Source organism: Oncorhynchus tshawytscha, linkage group LG27 (assembly GCF_018296145.1).
Source record: "Oncorhynchus tshawytscha isolate Ot180627B linkage group LG27, Otsh_v2.0, whole genome shotgun sequence".
In the NCBI taxonomy this organism is placed as follows: Eukaryota; Metazoa; Chordata; class Actinopteri; order Salmoniformes; family Salmonidae; genus Oncorhynchus; species Oncorhynchus tshawytscha.
In genome coordinates this window covers 12,943,165-12,961,391 of record NC_056455.1, presented here as the reverse complement: position 1 = coordinate 12,961,391, position 18,227 = coordinate 12,943,165, and the positions used below count along the sequence as shown (strand labels likewise).

At 44.8% G+C, this 18,227-nt stretch overlaps 2 protein-coding genes across 2 annotated transcripts; both read left to right on the top strand.

Annotated features, from left to right (window-relative positions):
• The first annotated feature begins 6,671 nt into the window (after positions 1 to 6,671).
• Positions 6,672 to 10,014, top strand: LOC112235204 (membrane primary amine oxidase-like). The gene is made up of 4 exons (XM_042307047.1): positions 6,672 to 8,286; positions 8,478 to 8,763; positions 8,875 to 9,007; positions 9,134 to 10,014. Exons 1-4 carry the CDS (start codon positions 6,714 to 6,716, stop codon positions 9,416 to 9,418), a joined length of 2,277 nt encoding a protein of 758 aa, XP_042162981.1. The 5' UTR covers positions 6,672 to 6,713; the 3' UTR covers positions 9,419 to 10,014.
• Positions 10,015 to 14,579: 4,565 nt separating this feature from the next.
• On the top strand, positions 14,580 to 17,880 carry LOC112258789 (glucose-6-phosphatase catalytic subunit 1). Its single transcript, XM_024433373.2, has 5 exons — positions 14,580 to 15,044; positions 15,268 to 15,377; positions 16,234 to 16,339; positions 16,463 to 16,578; positions 16,812 to 17,880. The coding sequence occupies exons 1-5, from the start codon at positions 14,827 to 14,829 to the stop codon at positions 17,318 to 17,320; spliced, it is 1,059 nt and encodes a 352-aa protein (XP_024289141.2). The 5' UTR covers positions 14,580 to 14,826; the 3' UTR covers positions 17,321 to 17,880.
• The last annotated feature ends 347 nt before the right edge of the window (positions 17,881 to 18,227 follow it).

The following is an 18,227-nucleotide window of genomic DNA, read 5'->3' as shown; positions in this document are numbered from 1 at the left end:
GAAATAATCTAGAATTGGCTGCTGGTTGGTCATGGGCAAGGTTGTGTAGATTACTTTCTAAATGTAACCTGCACTTTCTAAGTAATGTAATTTTGGGATTACCCAAACTCCGTAACGTATTATGTTTTAATTTCAATTTCTTTTGGATTACTTTCCCCTTAAGAGGCAACAGAAGAAGACTAAAAGGACCCATCAAACAGATTTGGTGTGTCATAGTGGTCTCTGACTTTTAGTTAGACTCACTCAGGTGGAACAAATTTAAACTTGAGTATCGGTGTACACATCACTGATAAACGGAAATTGTCCACCCACACAGACAGTGTGGTGAAGGCGCAACAACAGCGCCTCTTCAACCTCAGGAGGCTAATGAAATTTGGCTTAACACAAAACCCTCACAAACTTTTATAGATACACAATTGAGAGCATCCTGTCGGGCTGTATCACCGCCTGGTACAGCAACTGCACTGCCCACAACCACAAAGCTCTCCAGAGGGTGGTGTGGTCTGCGCAACGCAGACCACAGGGTGAACTTCCCACCCTCCTGAAAACCTACAGCACCCGATGCCATAGGAAGGCCAAAAAGATAATCAAGGACACCAACCACCCAAGCCACTGCCTGTTCACCCCGTTATCATCCAGAAGGTGAGGTCAGTACAGGTGCATCAAAGCTGGCACCGAGACTGAAAAACAGCTTCTATCTCAAGGCCATCAGACTGCTAAACAGACATCACTAGCACATCAGAGGTGGCTGCCTATAGACATAGATTAGGAATCACTGGCCACTTCAATAATGTCCCTTATCTAGCATTACTCACCTGTGATGTATAAACTGCACTCCACAATATTATACCGTATCTTAGTCACTTTTAAATTGTGTTTGCATATTGCATCACCCATTTCATATGTATATACTGTATTGTATTCTATACTACACCACTGACTGTTAAACAGCAATCTCCAGCACACCAGTGGATGCTGCCTATAGACATAGGTTAGGAATCACTGGCTACTTTTACTCCTCATATGTGTAAACTGTACTCTATACTATTCTACGGTATCTTAGTCACAGCTACACCCGCAATATCTGCTAAACACCTGTATGTTACAAATAAAATTAGATTTTAAATAATCATCTCTTTTTTTAAGTATCTAATCTTTTTTAAATATTTTTGCTTGGAAAATTATCTTTTTTGTAATCAGTTTTTTTGAGAACTCCCCAACCCTGCTCACAGGTGTGATTCCTCTTTCCACTGGGATTCTCTGCCTCTAACCCTATTACAGGGGCTGAGTCACTGGCTTACTGGGGCTCTCTCATGCTGTCCCTGGAAGGGGTGCGTCACCTGAGTGGGTTGATTCACTGATGTGGTCATCCTGTCTGGGTTGGCGCCCCCCTTGGGTTGTGCCATGGCGGAGATCTTTGTGGGCTATACTCAGCCTTGTCTCAGGATGGTAAGTTGGTGGTTGAAGATATCCCTCCAGTGGTGTGGGGGCTGTGCTTTGGCAAAGTGGGTGGGGTTATATCCTTCCTGTCTGGGGGTGTCCTCGGATGGGGCCACAGTGTCTCCTGACCCCTCCTGTCTCAGCCTCCAGTATTTATGCTGCAGTAGTTTGTGTCGGGGGGCTAGGGTCAGTTTGTTATATCTGGAGTACTTCTCCTGTCCTATTCGGTGTCCTGTGTGAATCTAAGTGTGCGTTCTCTAATTCTCTCCTCCTCTCTTTCTTTCTCTCTCTTGGAGGACCTGAGCCCTAGGACCATGCCCCAGGACTACCTGACATGATGACTCCTTGCTGTCCCCAGTCCACCTGGCCGTGCTGCTGCTCCAGTTTCAACTGTTCTGCCTTATTATTATTCGACCATGCTGGTCATTTATGAACATTTGAACATCTTGGCCATGTTCTGTTAAAATCTCCACCCGGCACAGCCAGAAGAGGACTGGCCACCCCACATATGCTGTCTAATTCTCTCTTTCTTTCTCTCTCTCGGAGGACCTGAGCCCTAGGACCATGCCCCAGGACTACCTGGCATGATGACTCCTTGCTGTCCCCAGTCCATCTGACTGTGATGCTGCTCCAGTTTCAACTGTTCTGCCTTATTATTATACGACCATGCTGGTCATTTATGAACACTTGAACATCTTGGCCATGTTCTGTTATAATCTCCACCCGGCACAGCCAGAAGAGGACTGGCAACCCCACATAGCCTGGTTCCTCTCTAGGTTTCTTCCTAGGTTTTGGCCTTTCTAGGGAGTTTTTCCTAGCCACCGTGCTTCTACACCTGCATTGCTTGCTGTTTGGGGTTTTAGGCTGGGTTTCTGTACAGCACTTTGAGATATCAGCTGATGTACGAAGGGCTATATAAATACATTTGATTTGATATGAAATGTTCATATATAGAGTTTAGAGAGATGGTGAGTCTTCAGCACATGACTTTACTGTATACAGAACAGTGGTTGTTTAGAGTAGCATTAGTGCCTGCTAAGGTTTATTGTACTCTTTTAAAAATGATACAGTTGGTTCTTAAAGGTAAGTCTTGTCAGGGGTTACATCTGATCCTGACCTGAACAATGTTCCAAAAGATCCCATCCAGCTGCAAATGCAACCCTGTGATGTGAATGTTGTTAATGAACTCTTAAAGGGAATGGTTGGTGTGGGCTGGTCATCTCCGATAAGATATGCACCTCTCACAATATATACAACTGGCAACCGTTCCTTTACCGCTTTCTTCAGACCTCCCCTGCAAAATGGTCGCTCAAGGAATGTATTCGTTAGTCAAATGGATATTGATAGTCATTGGCATTGCCTCAGTAATGGGGAACATTGTTCTAATATGGCTTAATACGAGAGATGTGACAGCAGGGCAACAATTCCTTGCTCAACCTCTCCACCCTATAACGGGTGAACACAAGGAGCGCAGCGTTGTTTTTGCTGACCTATCAGCTGAGGAATATCGTCAAGTACGCGACTACATGGGCACAACTCCAGACATAAACATTTCGTACTACTCACAAACTATGCCTTTTGATGATTACTTTAATCAACCTTTCGCTGCCAAATAAAGTGGATACACTGCTCTACCTGGATGACAAAGGACCCAAGCCGGTGAGAGACCCGAGGAGGGAGGTTTTCCATGACACCCTCGGGTACATTAAAGACCGTGGTGGAAAAGTAAAGATACTGTACCTTAATAGAAAATTACTCAAGGAAAAGTGAAAGTCACCCAGTAAAATATTACTTGAGAGAAAGTCTAAAAGTATTTGGTTTTAAATATAATCGAAAGTAAATGTAATTGTTATATTATTCCTCATCCACCAAACTTTACAGTCGGCACTATGCATTCGGCACGTAGCATTCTCCTGGCATCCCTCAAACCTGGATTCATCTGTCAGACTGCCAGATGGTGAAGCGTGATTCATCACTCCAGAGAACGCGTTTCCACTGCTCCAGAGTCCAATGGTGGCAAGCTTTACGCCACACCAGCCAATGCTTGGCATTGCGCATGGTGATCATAATCTTGGTGTGGCTGCACGACCATGGAAACTAATTTCATGACGCTCCCGACGAACAGGTCTTGTGCTGACGTTGCTTCCAGAGCCAGTTTGGAACTTGGTAGAGAGCGTTGCAACCAAGGACAAAACATTTATGCGCTATGCACTTCAGCACTCGGCAGTCCTGTTCTGTCAGCTTGTGTGGCCTACCACTTTGCACCTGAGCTTTTGTTGCTCCTAGACGTTTCCACTTCACAATAACGGCACTTACAGTTGACTGGGGCAAAAATCTGACAAACTGACTTGTTGGAAAGGTGGCATCCTATGATGGCGGAATGTTGAAAGTCACTGAGCTCTTCAGCAAGGCCATTCTACTGCCAGTGTTTGTCTATGGAGATTGAATGGCTCTGTGCTTGATTTTATACACCTGTCAGCCACGGGTGATCAATCAGGTCTCCATACCCACATCGATAACCACACATGCAGCCTAGCGTTTTGGGGGCCCTAAGCAAAACATTTCTTTTTTTTGTAATTATGAATTGTGTTGCTATATTGGATCAATAGAATATGGGGAATAAAATGTATCCAAATATACCAGTCAATCCTGAAATTAAAGCTAGATTCCTTAATTGAAGCATAAAAAAAGAAAGCCATCCATATCGCGGTCACCAACGCCCCACTACCGGATGAGCTAAACACTTTTTTCTCATGATTCGAGCACAATGACCCTAAGCTGCCGAGGAGAGCCCCCGATGACAACGTGGGCTACACACCCAGGACATATGTAAATCATTCAAATGTGTTAACCCTCACAAGGCTGCCGGCTCAGACGGCATTGCTTGCCCTGCCCTCAGAGCATGTGCAGACCAGCTGGCTGTTGTCTTCTCTGACATTTTCTCTGACTAGGTCATATCGGTCAGGCTGCTATACACACCTTCAAGATGTCCACTATCATCCCTGTGCCCAAGAAAGGGAAAGTAACTGAACTGAATGACTACCGACCAGTAGCACTCACTTCTGTTATCATGAAGTACTTAAAGATACTAGTCAAAGACCATATCACCTCCCTCCCTGACACACTCGACTCTCTCCAATTCGCCTACCGCCCTGACAGATCCACCGACGACGCAATCGCCATTGCACTGCACACTGCCCTTAGCCACCTGGACAAAAGGAATGCATATGTGAGGATGCTGTTCATCGACTACAGCTTGTTCTTCAATATCATAGGGTCTGAACTTCTCCTTATGCAACTGGGTCCTTGGCCTCTTGAAGGGACACCCCCAGGTGGTGAAGGTAGGCAACATTACCTCGTCGACACTGATTCTCAACACAGGGGCCCCACAAGGGTGCGTCCTCAGTCCCCTTCTGTATTCCCTGTATACACACGACTGTGTGGCCTCACACAGTTCCAACTTCATCATCAAGTTTGCTGACAACACGACAGTAATAGGCCTGATTACCAACATCGACAAGACAGTTTACAGGTAGGAGGAAGGCTCTCTGACGGTGTGGTGCCAGGGAAACAACCTCTCCCTCAATGTTAGAAAAACAAAGGAGCTGATTGTGGACTTCAGGAGGAATCAGGCTGGACACGCCCTCATTCTCATCAACGGGGTCGCCGTGGAGACAGTCAATAACTTAAAATTCCTTGGTGTACACATCTCAGAGAACCTGAAATGGTCTAACCACACGGACACGTGAAGAAGCCACGACAGTGACTCTTCAACCTCAGGATGTAGAAGAAATTCGGCCTGTACCGAAGGGCCCTCCACAGTGTTCTACAGGTGCATCATCGAGAGCATACTGTTGGGCTGCATCACTTACAGCAACTCCACCGCCACGGACCGTAAGGCGCTTCAGAGGGTGATACGTGCAGTCAAATTCACCATTGGGTGCACACCGCCTGCCCTACAGGACACCTACAACACCAGGTGTCGCAGGAAGTCCAAGATGATCATCAGGGACCCCAGCCATGCCCTGTTCACCCTGCTTCAATCACTCAGATGCAAACAGTTGTGAGGGATTTCTGGCCTAATGTTCATACAAGAGACCACAGGAAACGTATTTGTTCAGAGGTTAGTTTGTTTAATAAGGATTGCAACCTGGAGTATACACTTACAGTAATTTGCAAGTAACACACTCAGTTCTCAAGATGGTGTTTGCCCTTTTTCTCCCCTACTATGGTTAAAGCAGCACAGGGTGAAGTCCCTGTGCTGCTTTATAAGCTCATAATTATCAGTTGCTAATACAACATTGTCTCTGCTAGCCAAGTTTTGAGGGTATACATTGTTCATTTACATTTAGGCCTACATTGTTTACAAACATTGGTGTAAAACAAGCTTATATTTTGGGTTCTGATGGGGTAAGTCTACGACAGTTGAACTACCTCATGAATCAATGGGTATACGCTATATCATTCATGTATAGCCTATATCCAAAAATGGATGTAGCAACTAAGAGTTATAGCTGTGTTTGTTGGTTAGAATGAGAGCTCCTTTTACGGCTTGCCTCAGAAAGAAAAGTGAGGAGCGCTATACACTATAAACTTACTTCAAACTAAGGACTTTCAGAAAGGCTGCCAAGACTTGTGGCTTTCCACTTACATCAAATGTTGGGAAGAGAATGTTGGCTGCGTTCTGAAACGGAAAACTATTCCCACCAGGGTCCAGGAAACACTGCGGGCGACAATAGACGAATCAAGACGGCGTTTTTTCACTTCGACAGTGCAGTGAGTCCCAGTCTAGTGAAAATCAACAAAAGCAACACCATCAATAGTTTTGTCTGCGCGTGATGCCTGGTTTATAGAGGCTTCCAAACTAAAATAACCATTATAGTGTATTTCAACTTCAAGAAGAAGTTGCTCTTGCAAACCACATTTTACATGTACAAATAAAAATATATTTAAAAAATATATCAACATAACCAAGTCCCTTGAACGAGTATTTATTTGACAGGAACGTGCAACCCTTTCCACAGTAATTGCGTAAAATACACTTTACGCAGGAGGAATGTTGGCCTTTATCCAAAAACTATTGGATTTAAATCCCGGCAATTTGCATAACTTTATTCAAAGTATGGGAGAACTTTGCATTGCTTGAGGGTGCTGCATGGGGGTGGGACGAGGGACGGACCGGTGTGGCTCGTCCCAAATTCACTTGCGCGCCTAATCTTATTTTATGCTCCTCGCAATCGCCTCCTCTATCCAGAACACCCCATGGTGTTTAGATGGTGGTTTTGAGAATGACTTCATTCGTTAAATGGATATTGATACTCTTTGGCCTGATCTCAGTAATAGCGAATATTGTCATTGTATGTCTTTACTCAGGTAGGCTGCCCAAATGCTCCTCGAAGCCGCATCATGTTTTCAAGGGAAAACACAATGAACGCAGCGCGGTGTTTGCTGACCTGTCCGCCGAGGAATATCTCCAAGTCCGCGACTATATGAGTAATCAGAAAGACTTGGATATTTCTGTCAATGCGCTTACAAAGCCTTCAGGGAATTTCCTCTTCTTAATTGATGTTTTGTTGCCAAGGAAAGCAGATGCGCTTGGCTACCTAGATAACAATAAGCCCAAGCCGGTGAGAGAGGCGACTGCGGTGGTTTTCTATGGCACCCTTGGGCACATTAAAGAATATGTGGTGGGACCTCTCCCCAACCCGATTTACCACCGCGATGTCACCGTTGAGAGGTATAAAGAAGAGTTGCCCATCAATGCGCGTACGGTCACCATTGGTGAATATGCACTTATTTCCAAGTTTATTAATGAAGAGGTATTTACAAAACTTGGTAAAATTGTGAAAGAAAGTTTTGATGTCAGTAAAGAGAAAACCCTGAATTATTTCGAAGGCATGCCTCGGGGTGTCAAATCGGGAGAGAGACAGACATGGATTTCTTTCTTTCGTGATTTGAGTGGGATGTACATCCACCCTGTAGGTTTGGAAGTTTTAATCAACCACGAAAGCACCAACGCGTCTCTTTGGAGTGTGAAGAGATTACTTTATAACGGACAGTACTTCGACAGTGTGGAGGATCTTCTAAAACAATATGATGATGGAAAAGTGACTAAAATTGTGTATAAACCTGTCCAGAACTATGCATCACTCAAACTTAAAAGTAAACCCACCGGTGTAAGCCCTCAGCAGTTTTACGCGCAAGGTAAACGCTTCAGTGTCAAGAATAATCATGTTATGTATCTCGAATGGAGTTTTGCGTTTGGTCTGAGTTCCCTCACCGGTATGAGAGTTTTTGACGTTCGTTTCAAGGGGGAGAGGATAGCTTATGAGGTTAGTGTTCAAGAGGCAATGTCAGTTTATGGTTCCATCACACCCGGCATGATTCTGACTAAGTTTTTGGACTCTAGTGTCGGAATAGGTCGCTTTGCGCACGAGCTCGTTCGAGGCGTGGATTGTCCGTACGCGGCAACCTACATCGACACTTTCCGATACATTGACGTCAGTGCATCTCAGAGATTCAGGAATTCAATTTGCCTTTTTGAGCACAATACAGGCCGTCCTCTCAGAAGACACTTCTCTGACTTTTTCAGCAATAGTTATGGAGGCATGGTTAACAGTGCCTTAGTTTTAAGGACCATTACGGCCATAGGTAACTATGACTACTTGTGGGACTTCATTTTTTATCAGAGCGGCTCTGTTGAGGCCAAAGTGCATGCCACTGGATACATATCGTCATCTTTCAATGTTGACGGCAATCTGAAATACGGACACCAGGTGGCAGAAAATACTATTGGGAACATCCACACTCATTTCATCAACTTCAAAGTTGACCTGGACGTGTTGGGTAAGTGTGAACAATACATTTGGCCGAGTATGAACCGATGAAAGGTCAAGCACAGTTATAAATGTTTTAAATATTCTTGTGGCCACTGAAGACCTGGTTTGAACCCCAGTTGGTTACATTGGTGCTGGACGTGTCTGTGTCTATAACATGATCCAATAATTCAAATTTTGAATTGGGTTTCTGTACCACAGGGGTTGAGAATGTATTCCAGACCAAGGACATGAAGTTTATGAATGTGTCTTTACCCTGGATGCCGGAGCGCTATGCCATGGTTCCTCAGCTTGTGGAGGCCCAGCTAAAGACTGAGAAGGAGGCTGCTCTCCGCTACGACACCAAGACGCCACGCTACCTTCACATCGCCAGCAACCGCACCAACCGCTGGGGCCACCAGCGCTCCTACCGCCTCCAGGTGGTCAGCTTCACCGGTGACAGCCTTCCAGAGATGGAGCCAGAGGAGAAGTCCATGTCTTGGGCTAGGTGAGTCTCCCTCCCCTCTCCTCCTAAGGAAGGTCCTACTTCCTAAAACACAGGTTACAGGTAGACCAAAGGCAAAGCAGTTTGACCAACTTTTGTTATTTTATTTGACAGGTATAAAGTGGCCATCACTAAGCACAAAGACTCAGAGCAGACCAGCAGTAGCCTGTACAGTCAGAACAACATGTGGACACCAGCAGTGGACTTCAGCAAGTACATTGAGGATGACGAGAACATTGAGAACCAGGTATGTTTTTGATCTTATGTGCTGTTGTCCTTACATATATTTTACCCCTCTCTTGAGATTTGCACATTTTCAGGTCATTGATAAAGGAAGGTTTGGTAGTCACCGAATTAGTGCTTTTTCGTCTAGGACCTGGTTGCCTGGGTAACCACCGGCTTCCTCCACATTCCCCATGCTGAGGACATCCCCAACACAGTTACCGTTGGAAATGGAGGCGGAGTGATCCTGAGACCACATAACTACTTTGATGAGGACCCGTCTATTCACTCTCCAGACGGGGTGTACATCAGTCCAGGGTCAGAGGGAAACTGTGAAAATAACAAGATGGCCTGCTTGGCTGAAGACGCATGCAGCCCAGTCGTTGAACCCTTCACCTACAATGGGTTTGAAGGCACCATAAAGTTTGAAGAGTGAAAAAAAAAGTCCCCAGTCCCAATCCTGAGTGTGCTCTGCACTAAACACTAAAACACTTATATAAATGTGAATCTTGCCCAAGACAACATTTGTAATAATTAAGAAACAGCATTGGATTTCTAACTTGGCATGGACTCTACAAGTTGTCAAAAGTGTTCCACAGGGATGCTGGCCCAAATTGACTCCAATGCTTCCCACAGTTGTTTCAAGTTGGCTGGGTGTCCTTTGGGTGGTGGACCATTCTTGATACACACGGGAAACTGTTTAAGAGTGGAAAACCCCAGCGGCGTTGCCGTGTGCCTGGCACCTGCTATCATACCCTGTCCAACAGCACTTACATCTTTTGTCTTGCCCATTAACCCTCTAAATGGTACACCCACTGTATATATTCAACTCAATACAGTATAGGTTTATATCAGCTCATTTGAATACTTTATCACTGCACTGAGGCTTTTCAATTCACTTTGGTCTGACCACTCTCTGTATGAGGAGGAAGCTGGGACTCTCCGTTGATTGTTTTGTTTATGTTTTTACCTTACACACAAGAATGAATCTGTCTAGTTGTCTCTCCCAATAAAAATAATTGTTTAAAATGGGCCGGACCTCAGCTGTTTCCTGGTTTTACAGTCTTTCTACTCCCCATGGTGTCTGCAGAGACCAGATCAAAGTGGGTGAATGAACTCCCCACCCCTCCTCACTTCATGGGAACACAAGTTCTTGTTGTAATGCATTTTAATACATTGAAAACATTTTTTTAACCTTTATTTAACTAGGCAAGTCAGTTAAGAACAAATTCTTATTTACAATGACGGCCTACACCGGCCAAACCCAGATGACGCTGGGCCAACTGTGCACCACCCTATGGGACAATCACGGCCGGTTGTGATACAGCCTGGATAAGAATTAACTTATAATTTTTTTTCACAGTACAATAGGGTAACAAATGTAAACAGCACTGCAATTTATTTCCTGTAAACATGCATTTCTGGGGGGTTTGTTGCACAAGATTTTGTCATTTTTTAAGGCCATTGCGAGTCTGTAATTTCCCCCATTGGATAACCCACAGATTTTGTAACATATCTTGGCGAAGCCTCCAATCCTTACAAAAGGTGACCTGAAAATGACCTCCTCTCGCTGGCCATCGTAAATATTTGAAGGAATGTCCATGCAGGTAACAGGCCTCTTACGCTGAACTTTGTCCACATTTTGGAGTGATGGATTTCTGCTCCGGTGCTAAGTGCCTCTTAGACCTGTGTAGGCTGCTCATCACACACACGCACACACACACGCACACATGTTTACTCCCACTTGTGTTGCAAAACGTCTGTTTGAATTTAACCTTCCACTTTCAATACATTCCACTCAGACTGTGTAGACATTCAGTTACAGACCAGATGTTAAAGTGTTAGAATGTGAGGGGAATGGATACATTGAATCAACACTGGAGTTAGTGGTGTCAGAGAAAACGTTCCTATGGGTTCGCATGATTTCAGTCAGACACTAAGGACACTTTGGTTTGTCGTCCATTCTAATTAATGCCTGCAGGCTGGCTTGGTTAAAACAAGAAACATTTGTAAAAAAAATAATTTAAAAAAGCACTCAGTGGAAAGCGAAGGAACTTCATTTGTCAAATTCCTAACTTGACTCCTGACATAGCAACCACACCCCCCTCCCCCTAAATAAAGAGGAGATAACTGCCTCTGTGTTAATGTCAGGGACATTTTCCACTGGATTCAAACTCTCAGCTGCCTAGTGCTGGTCACCCCAACATCCTCGCCCTGTGACCTTCCTGCTCCACTAACCATATAACGGTCATGAGTCATGACCAGTAGACTGCTCCAGTTACTGGTAAGAACCCCCCACACACTGATCTCAGAGGTAGACCAAATACTGGTTGTCAGTCTCTCCAGAGGCACCTTCATTCTGAGAGTCACTCCCTTGGAGTTGAAAAGTCTGCACCAAGATTACTAGACTTAGACTAAGCAGTAAGAAGACTTGAATAGAGGAATATACACAGGATAGCCTATAGCCTACATGGAAAGATAACATATTTCTATACAACATTAGATCAAATGCTGGCCAGATAAAACCACACATCTTTAGCTATTTACCTGAGTTGACTTGAGCTTGATTTTCATTTCATAATGAAAGACCCATGCACAACTATTAGGTAACTTCAACCATGGGAAATGTTTTTCTTTATGGCAACAAGAAAATCGAGCAAAAAGTACTCAATGTCAGGGTCTCTTGGTTCAGGGCATGCTGCGAAGAGTCTCAACTGACTTGGGAAAGTATGTTGGAAGTTTCTATAAAGAACCTTACTGTCATAACAGGACTGTTTATCGTTTGGATTCTCTTGGCAGACTGCCTGGCGAGACATCGAGAGCAACATGGGTGTCACATACTATAACTTCATCTGTCTATTCTCAAGGGCAATAGATGGAAAGTTGCCTACAAGTTGAGGTTCGTGATCGTATAGTGCAACACTTCCTTTGATCCTGTAGTCCTTAATTAGTCTTGTTTCTCTTTCAACAACAACTTCTATAACAGATGCATAAATGCTGAACAGACCAGATGACTTTATAAACAAAACCTCAACTTTATGGCTAAATTGTATTGTGTAAACACAGTGATGCTATTTTAATACACTAATATATCTGATGCAGCACATCAAATGATTGTTAATTCAATATTTCAATGTGCTTGTACCCGTCCCTATTAAAATAAACCATAAATGAAATGAAATCTAGGAATATGCATGGTGTGAGACCCCAGTATTTGACTACCCTTTGGAACTTCCTCAAAGGTAAGCCTCTCCAACTGATGAAAGAGGATGCTGACAGAGTCCAGAAACTCGGGGAGGAATCCAAAAATCTCCCATTGAGATCAATGCATTATTTCCGCAAAAGTCTGAGCCTTGTGATTCCCTTGTGCTAAAAGACTCCAGTAGACCGTTATCCTCCTTTTATAACGTGGTGAACAACAGCAACACTAGACAATGTAATGAACGCATGGTGACCTGCACAGGTTTACTCTCTAATGCATCATGCATCCTCACACTTGTGATGAATGTGTTGGGGATGTCTGTAATCATTAACTGATAGACCTGGTTTGGTCATAACTCACAGTCCCAAACAGCCACAGCTCAGAGGACTGATCTCCATACAAAGCAGACAACCATTGGCTGAACATTCAATATTTGGACAACTGTGTGTTTTTCTCTAGTTTATCAGCACAGTCCACTGGGACAGATGGTACCTTGGGGTGCAGGGCAGTGATGTTGGTGATGTGGTCTATGGCAAGGGTGTTATTGGTGATGGAGTGCCCGGTTTAACCTCTGTTTTAACTCTGTTTATTAAGCCTGGTTATAGCACTCTGGTAATCAACATGGCGCAATTAAGACAATTGCCTTGTTAATCACAGACGTATTTGTGTAGACATAAACAAGAGGCTCTTGGCTGAGTAAACATATTCACAATTACATGTTTCATAGCAGAGATCAACCACAGTTAATGACCTCCTTGAGTTTCAATCTCACACCAGTAGCAGTCCCTTGGCTGGCTAGAAAATATCAATAGGTTTGTAATGGATTTACAAATGTTACATGAATAAATATCGCAAAAATATATCCTATTATACCATCAGGGAAGAGTTCAACAAAACACACTTAGATCATGCATCTCTCACCTGGTTTCCCCCTCCCCACCCCACCCCACCCCACACACACGTTCACTTGTCTCCCCCCTAGGATGTGTGTGTACGTGTGGTGGGCTGCACAGTGGGACCATGCTAGTGTTATTTTTAGCTCCCTGGGGAAGATTATGGTTTGTGGAGCAAACAACAGCAGCAGCAGCAGGCAAGGAACAGGCCTAATGTCTGTCAGCCGGCCACGGCCAGATAACATATCACCTTGGAAACTTGTGCTGGTTGGAGGATGGTGGCTGGGAACACTCAGCTAGAAGTAAACACAGACCCTCTCATCCTCCCCTCCTCTTCCCACCATGCCTACCCTCACTAAACGAGGCTACACTCTTTTCCATCACTAGCTCGGCATGCCTGTCCAGTGTGGGTTTTTCTATATTGCCCTCTTTTTTTCCCCTCCTCCTCCTTTGGCCTTCAGCAACACATGCAAAGTGGTATGTCCTGGAAAAGTCCTCTTTCTTATTAAAATGGTTAACCATACACTCTTAGAAAAAAAGGAGCTATCTAGAACCTAAAAGGGTTCTTCGGCTGTCCCCATAGGAGCACCCTTTTTGGTTCCAGGTAGAATCGTTTTGGTTCCAGGTAGAACCATTTTGGGTTCCAAGTAGGACCCTTTCCACAGAGGGTTCTACATGGAACTCAAAAGTGTTCCACGTGGAACCAAAAAGGGTTCTCCTATGGGGACAGCCAAAGGACCCTTTTGGAACCCTTGGAGAGTACATGTAGTTTAAAGCAGTCATTGAATGAAATAAGAATGATGGATCAATGAGACATTGAGAGATATTGAACTCTTGAAAGGAGAAATCCGTCAGCGATTCATTGGCGCTTATATTGAACCCATTCTCTTGTTATTGTTCAACTCCACTATCCCCATAAGAGGGCAATCATGCAGCGGGGGAAAAAGAACACCTCACATTTACTTCATCTGGCACCTACTCACTCTGAGCTCTCAACAGGGCAGGGAGCGATAACTGGAGGAGCAGCCCCTGCACATGCATGATACGTGACAGTGGTGATGAGTATGTGTGCATGCATATGTCTTTCAGCGGAGGCTGGTGGGAGGAACAATAGCAGGACTGGCTCATTGTAATGGCTGGAATGGAATTAATGGAACGGAGTCAAGCATGTGGTTTCCATATGTTTGATGTGTTTGATACCGTTCCATTGATTCCGTTCCAGCCATAACAATGAACCTGTCCTCCTATAGCTCCTCCCACCAGCCGCCACTGGTGTGTGTGTTTGCGCGTGTGTGTGTGTGTGTGTGTGTGTGTGTGGGGGGTGTCCAGCAATACAAGGCCACAAGTAGTCCCCATGGTGATGCACTGGCCAGCTGGCTGCAGTGCAGTCGGTCATGATGTAATGTTTGTCCAGTTCTTTTCCCTCCCCACTCTCTCCAGTTCAAAGATCAGGCGTGGTGGAGTGACCAGGTGTTCACACAGGGTATAAAAGGGATGGCAGTGGTGACAGGCGTGCACTGGACAGACAAGCAGCACACACTACAAGGGCTGCACAGAGACCTCACACCACTACCTCTTGACTTTATCAGACAATACACACAGAACTATGGTACTGCCAGCGGGCATCTCAGCAGACACCTCTGCTCTTCTGACATAAGATATCAGACACAGCAGCAGCTATAGATCAGTGGTCGAAGACTGTTCTTAACGTTAGTGTGACTGTCAGGTACAGTGAACTAGAGAGCAGCCATGGACACCGTCCACGCCTATGGGGTTAGCACCACACGATACCTCCAGACTCACTACAGGGACACTCAGAGCTGGTTCCTGTTTGTTTCCATGGCAGCTGACCTGCGGAACACCTTCTTTGTCTTCTTCCCTGTGTGTTTCCACCTGCGGGAATCAGTGGGGGTCAAGCTGGTCTGGGTGGCTGTGGTGGGAGACTGGCTCAACCTTATCTTCAAATGGTAGGTGACTGCTAATACTAATACTAATCACAGTACTCAGATACTAAGATAAAGAATAACAATATAATATGTATATTTCCAGGATGAAAATACTGCAGGTTCCGAATGTTTTAACAATGCTATGAGAACGATCCAACAGATGATCCCTCCATTTCGTATGTTGCCAGACAGAGGAGGATTCAATATGTGATACATGATATATTACTCTCTCATGTCTACACAGGATCCTGTTTGGCGAGCGTCCCTATTGGTGGGTACAAGAGACTCCTTACTATGCCAACTCATCAGCGCCACAAATTGAGCAGTTCCCTATGACCTGTGAGACTAGTCCAGGTGAGTGCCTGTTTGTCTGCTGCTGGTGGCAAAACCACTTTCCCTTCTGGAGAATCCATGCAGTATTTTCAACTCAAATGAATTAAATTCCATTATTATTTTTTTATTTAAAAAAAATCTTTATTTAACTAGGCAAGTCAGTTAAGAACAAATTCTTATTTACAACGACGGCCAACCAAAAGGCAAAAGGCCTCCTGGGGGGACGGGGGCTGGGATTAAAAATACAAATAAATAAAATAAAAATATAGGACAAAACACACATCACGACAAGAGAGACAACACAACACTACATACAGAGAGACCTAAGACAACAACATAGCATGGAAGCAACACATGACAACACAGCATGGTAGCAACACAACATGGCAGCAGCAGAACATGGTAGCAGCACAAAACAGGGTACAAACATTATTGGGCACAGACAACAGCACAAAGGACAAGAATGTAGAGACAACAATACATCAAGCAAAGCAGCTACAACTGTCAGTAAGAGCGTCCATGATTGAGTCTTTGAATGAAAAGATTGAGATAAAACTGTCCAGTTTTAGTTTTTGTTGCAGCTCGTTCCAGTCGCTAGCTGCAGCGAACTGAAAAGACGAGCTTTAGGGAACTTTAACAGAACGTGACTGGCAGAACGGGTGTTGTATGTTGAGGATGAGGGCTGCAGTAGATATCTCAGATAGGGGGGAGTGAGACCTAAGAGGGTTTTTATAAATAAGCATCAACCAGTGGGTCTTGTGACAGGTATACAGAGATGACCAGTTTACAGAGGAGTATAGAGTGCAGTTTGATTCCATTCAGTTTGCAATTTTTCTTTCAAGCAAAACTGTACTTGACAGCAGTTCTCCTCTCACAGGAAGTCCGTCGGGTCATGCCATGAGTGCTGCAGGGGTTTACTACGCTATGATCTCATCACTCCTCGCCATCCTCCTCAAGGAACACGGGGGTCACATCAAGAACTGGTAAGAGGACCAATTCTGTTGTTTATGTTGTTTATCAGAGTTTATCCGCTAGACACAATTATCTAGATTGAATGATCCAACTCTAGGTGACTGTGTGTCTTTCCCCGTGTGTGTGTGTGTCAGGTGTGTCCGCGGGACCCTGTGGGCTGTCTTCTGGTGTGTGCAGGTGTGTGTCTGCCTCTCCAGGGTTTTCATTGCTGCCCACTTCCCTCACCAGGTTGTCGCTGGGGTCGTCACAGGTCAGTGGAGAGCGCCAACTCTTATACCGAATTCTAAATCAAACCCTACACCCTACCCTGTTGTGTATGTGTGCCATTCAGAGGGTGAATGTGCAAGACAAAAGATTTAGGTGTCTTTGAACGAGGTATGGTAGTAGGTCCCTGGCGCCTTTGTTAGGTGTTTTCCCAATTGAGAACATGCAAGTGAAAGCTGGGAAAGAACTTCTCTTTGACAAGCCTGTCTGTTTTCCTAGGCATCCTAGTGGCGGAGACCTTTGACCGGGTCCAGTGGATCTACAGGGCTAGCCTGAGGCGCTACGTCTACACCAGCCTCTCCCTGCTCTCCTTCGCTGTGGGCCTTTACCTGGTCCTCAGGGGCCTGGGGGTGGACCTGCTCTGGACCCTGGACAAGGCCCAGCGCTGGTGCCAGCGGCCCCAATGGGTCCACATAGACACTACACCCTTCGCCAGCCTCCTGCGCAACACCGGCACTCTGTTAGGCCTGGGCTTGGGCTTGCACTCGCCCCAATACGCCGAGGCCCGGAGAGTTGGCGGTGGCGCCACCTACAGGCTGGCATGTGTGGGCGCCACACTGCTGCTGCTCCACCTACTGGACTCATTCAGGCCACCAGCCCACTCCAGGGCTCTGTTCTACCTGCTGTCCTTCTGTAAGAGTGCCACTGTGCCCCTGGCCACTGTGGGCATAGTGCCCTACTGCGTGGCCGGGGCAGCGGGACGGAACGGAAAGAAACACCAGTTTTGAACTAATTCGAACTTATTGTAATTCTGTGAGAAATGGCCTGAAGGGACAGACAGAGACGGACTGTCATAGGAGAGGCAGGAATGTTCACCCCAGTTGAAAGGGCTTGAAGGTCGGTCAGTAGACACTTGTTGCTGCATGAGGTGGATGTTTTATATTATCTTTTTTTTGTCACATGCACAGATGTAGTTGCAGTGTACAGTGAAATTCTTAAGCTCCGAACTCCAGCAGTGCAGGTGTGAATGAAACAATAAAAAAATATTATTATTATTATTATGTATACATGTTTACAACATGACAATGGTAAATATAAATGTTCATTGGGTGTGGGCAGGGTAATTGTCCGTTGGGGGGGATAAAATGTCCATTGAGGGATCAGCTGTCGTTTTTCAATGGAGAAGGGCTGGTAACCTCACGCAGTGCAGTGGTCATGGACAGGGCTTGCCCTGAGAAATTAGACAGCATAATAAGTCCGTTATTAGCTCACTACTTGGTTTTCTTTTCATATGATATGAGAGTCAATTCTTTTCAAATTAAATATATTATTATTATTATTAATATAATATATTATTTGTTTTTATTGTGTACAATCCACATTAATCATGCTCTGTGAAACAGCCACTTTTCCTGTAAATGCCCTGTGATTTATAATACCCATATGACACATTTTATTTGACAATCAAATAGCATAATTAATCATCACTTACTGTAGATAGACCACAGTTCATTTATTTGTTATCGCTCTCAGCCAGAAAAGCCTGTGGAGGATTCAGTCTTTAGATTGTAAAATCAAGAAGCACTCCCAATCGGTTTCTTGTCTTCATGAAATATTGTTATAGGGAGAGAAGGAGGGTGAGCGTAGAATTACATATATACTGAACAAAAATATAAACGCAACAAAGTGTTGGTC